General features: G+C 39.3%; 1 protein-coding gene across 1 annotated transcript; it reads right to left on the minus strand.

The window, feature by feature from the left end:
- Positions 1 to 204: 204 nt before the first annotated feature.
- On the minus strand, positions 205 to 1,557 carry LOC146701935 (cystatin-B-like). Its single transcript, XM_085468359.1, has 3 exons — positions 1,391 to 1,557; positions 1,202 to 1,303; positions 205 to 529 (listed from the first exon to the last, which is right to left on the minus strand). The coding sequence occupies exons 1-3, from the start codon at positions 1,457 to 1,459 to the stop codon at positions 401 to 403; spliced, it is 300 nt and encodes a 99-aa protein (XP_085324485.1). The 5' UTR covers positions 1,460 to 1,557; the 3' UTR covers positions 205 to 400.
- Positions 1,558 to 2,532: the final 975 nt, after the last annotated feature.

A 2,532-nucleotide genomic window follows, 5' to 3' on the forward strand; every position in this document is an offset into this window, starting at 1 on the left:
CAGTCTGACATGATTATTGCTACAAAAATGTTTTTGCGGGTCTGAACACAAACATTGTGTGCTAAAATCCATCAATCACTTGTGCAAGACATGTATATAGCTGCCACATTTACTAAATATACTGCAAATGTGTCTTATGTTAGGAAAGAGAAATGAGTTTGCTTTCAGATAATATGCAGGCATTTCACAAATCAGACACCACAATAGAAGAAAAATCTGCTTAATTTATTTATGCACCTTGTATAAAAGTGTTCCACTTTACCTTACATCTACCATCTACAGTATATTGTTACATATAAGCAAAGGAAACTGCACATGTTTGTCAAGAGGCAGGTTATTAATGGACTACTACAAGACTACAGCCTGAAGGCACTGATGCTTTGGCTGGTTCGTTCTCCCATTAGAAGTACTCAATACTGTCATCGTGACTCTTGGGGTGTTGCACACTGGACAGCTCGAGCTCTCCTCCATAACACGGGAGTTTCTTGTAAACACGGAGGTGAACGCATTCGTCTCCGCCCACATGGACCTGCAAGGAAGTACAAGAAAAAGTTAGAAGAGATACTTAATGTGCACATAGAAGTACTCGTGATAACATAAGCCACGCTGACCACACAACATGCTAACATGTAGGGAAGGAGGCGTTCATGTCTTCATTACAGAGTGGACTATGGCTCGAGTGATCAAAAACACGGATGAGTCATTTTAGACTAAGAAAATAAAGTAAATCTCTGCTTGTGAGACTTTATTGAAGCCCTGAGGGAGTGTTGTGCAAATGTGTTCCAAGCCATCATACACAAGTACTGGAAGCACTGGAATGGCTTGTTTTGCCCATTAACACCAGGAGTGTGAAGCACACATGTACTTTAATCTTCCTTTGCATATTTTTTCTCAAAATTTAAATACATTTAACCAAAACTTGGCTGGAAACTTAGATTAAAAGCATCAGCCGTGATGAATGACACTTAAGACTAGAAAATCAACAGTTTAAGGTTTGTATGAAATTCTATATATATGACCACATAACTACATAAGCCTAGAGATGGTAAAGAAAGAAAATCACTGATAATCGCGTTAGTTTTCACTTTATGGATCAGATTATCTACAGTTAATACTCTTATTGATGATATTTTATTATATGCAAGACCTCGGAGCTTTGCAGTGTTTCCACTGAGCTCACTGCTTGCATTACGAACATTACCTTAATGAAGTAGTTGGTCCCAGCAACGACCTGTGTTTTGTAGTTCTTTGCAGTGAAAACCTCGAAGTTTCTCCCGGTTTTCTGCTCTGCGTGAGGCTTCATCTGAATAACAATGACAGCAACATCAATAAGAAGCACAGGCCCCGTGTGCACAAAATGTTAAGTGTAAAATCTCTCTTTTCTACTCACTGCATCACAGATCGTCTGAACTTCTTCATCGGCCTGCTTCACATCGGTAAGCCCTCCGCACATCGGCATTTTGACAAGTTTTTGGTAGTGAAAAACGACGAAATAGTGAATAAACGCATGTAGAGCCTTTTTTATAGGTCGTTCGGTGAGTCAGCGAGTCATATGACGCCGCATTTTGGACCGTACCATCGGCATAGGGGGAAAAGGGGGTGGTATTTGCAAACGATCGCGTAAAAAACCAAGAAAAAAAGCTCACATAATCAGATATCCTAAGACAAGAAAACAATGAGTAGCTTTTCACATTTTTATACATTGATTTTGTGTTTATAGGATAAATCTTCTAAATGTTTGTACACGTATTTTTAGTCCGTACGCCTTTTACTGCATGTGTCGGTTAGTGCGAGCGTATGACAGTTGACTGGCAAGTCTGCCGGGAAGTGAAAATACAGGGTGTGATCTGTGATGTTTGGAGAGGATTACGCATGAATCACGGCCTAAAAACTGCTTTCAGTTCTTCCTTTCCGGTTATCGTACTTCGGATATCTGAACCTCAGCAAACCACAGTTCCCCAAAGTACTGAGTGGGTACTGCTCTCTGTGGTTCAGAAATTATTATTGCTATTATTTGTTGTTTAAGGCTGAATTAGAATTAGATTTTACCCAGCTCATTGGTTTCTTAACCAGGGGAAATCTAATTATTACTTGTTTAAAGTTAATCTTTAAACCTTGAAATGTTAGATGAAAAAATAAAAACCAAAAAGGAGACTTGAATGACTGCAAACGGCAGCAAAAAAGTAAAACACGCAGATGAAAAACCAGCCACAAAGTGACACAAGCTAAAGAAAAAAAAATAAAACACAGACAGACAGCTGAAAATGACTTGAAAGGCTGCAATAAGGGCACTACATAGACAGACATAATCAAGGAGCGACAAATAACACAGAAAAGCCAAACTAGTGCACACATAGACCAAACAACCAAACATATGACATGTCTGGATTTTTAGTAGTTATGTGTCTCTTATAGTTTGGGTTTCTTGTATGTAGAAAAGACAGGAAGAGCCTGAAAGAACAGGATTACTCGGAAACCTCAAGCTGTGGTGCTAACAGTCCACGCCTCTGCATGTGATGTGGTTACCATGGC

This window comes from Copadichromis virginalis, linkage group LG9 (genome assembly GCF_057382275.1).
Source record: "Copadichromis virginalis isolate Kocher_CV1m ecotype Utaka linkage group LG9, C_Virginalis_male_GT1.1, whole genome shotgun sequence".
NCBI classification, from domain to species: Eukaryota; Metazoa; Chordata; class Actinopteri; order Cichliformes; family Cichlidae; genus Copadichromis; species Copadichromis virginalis.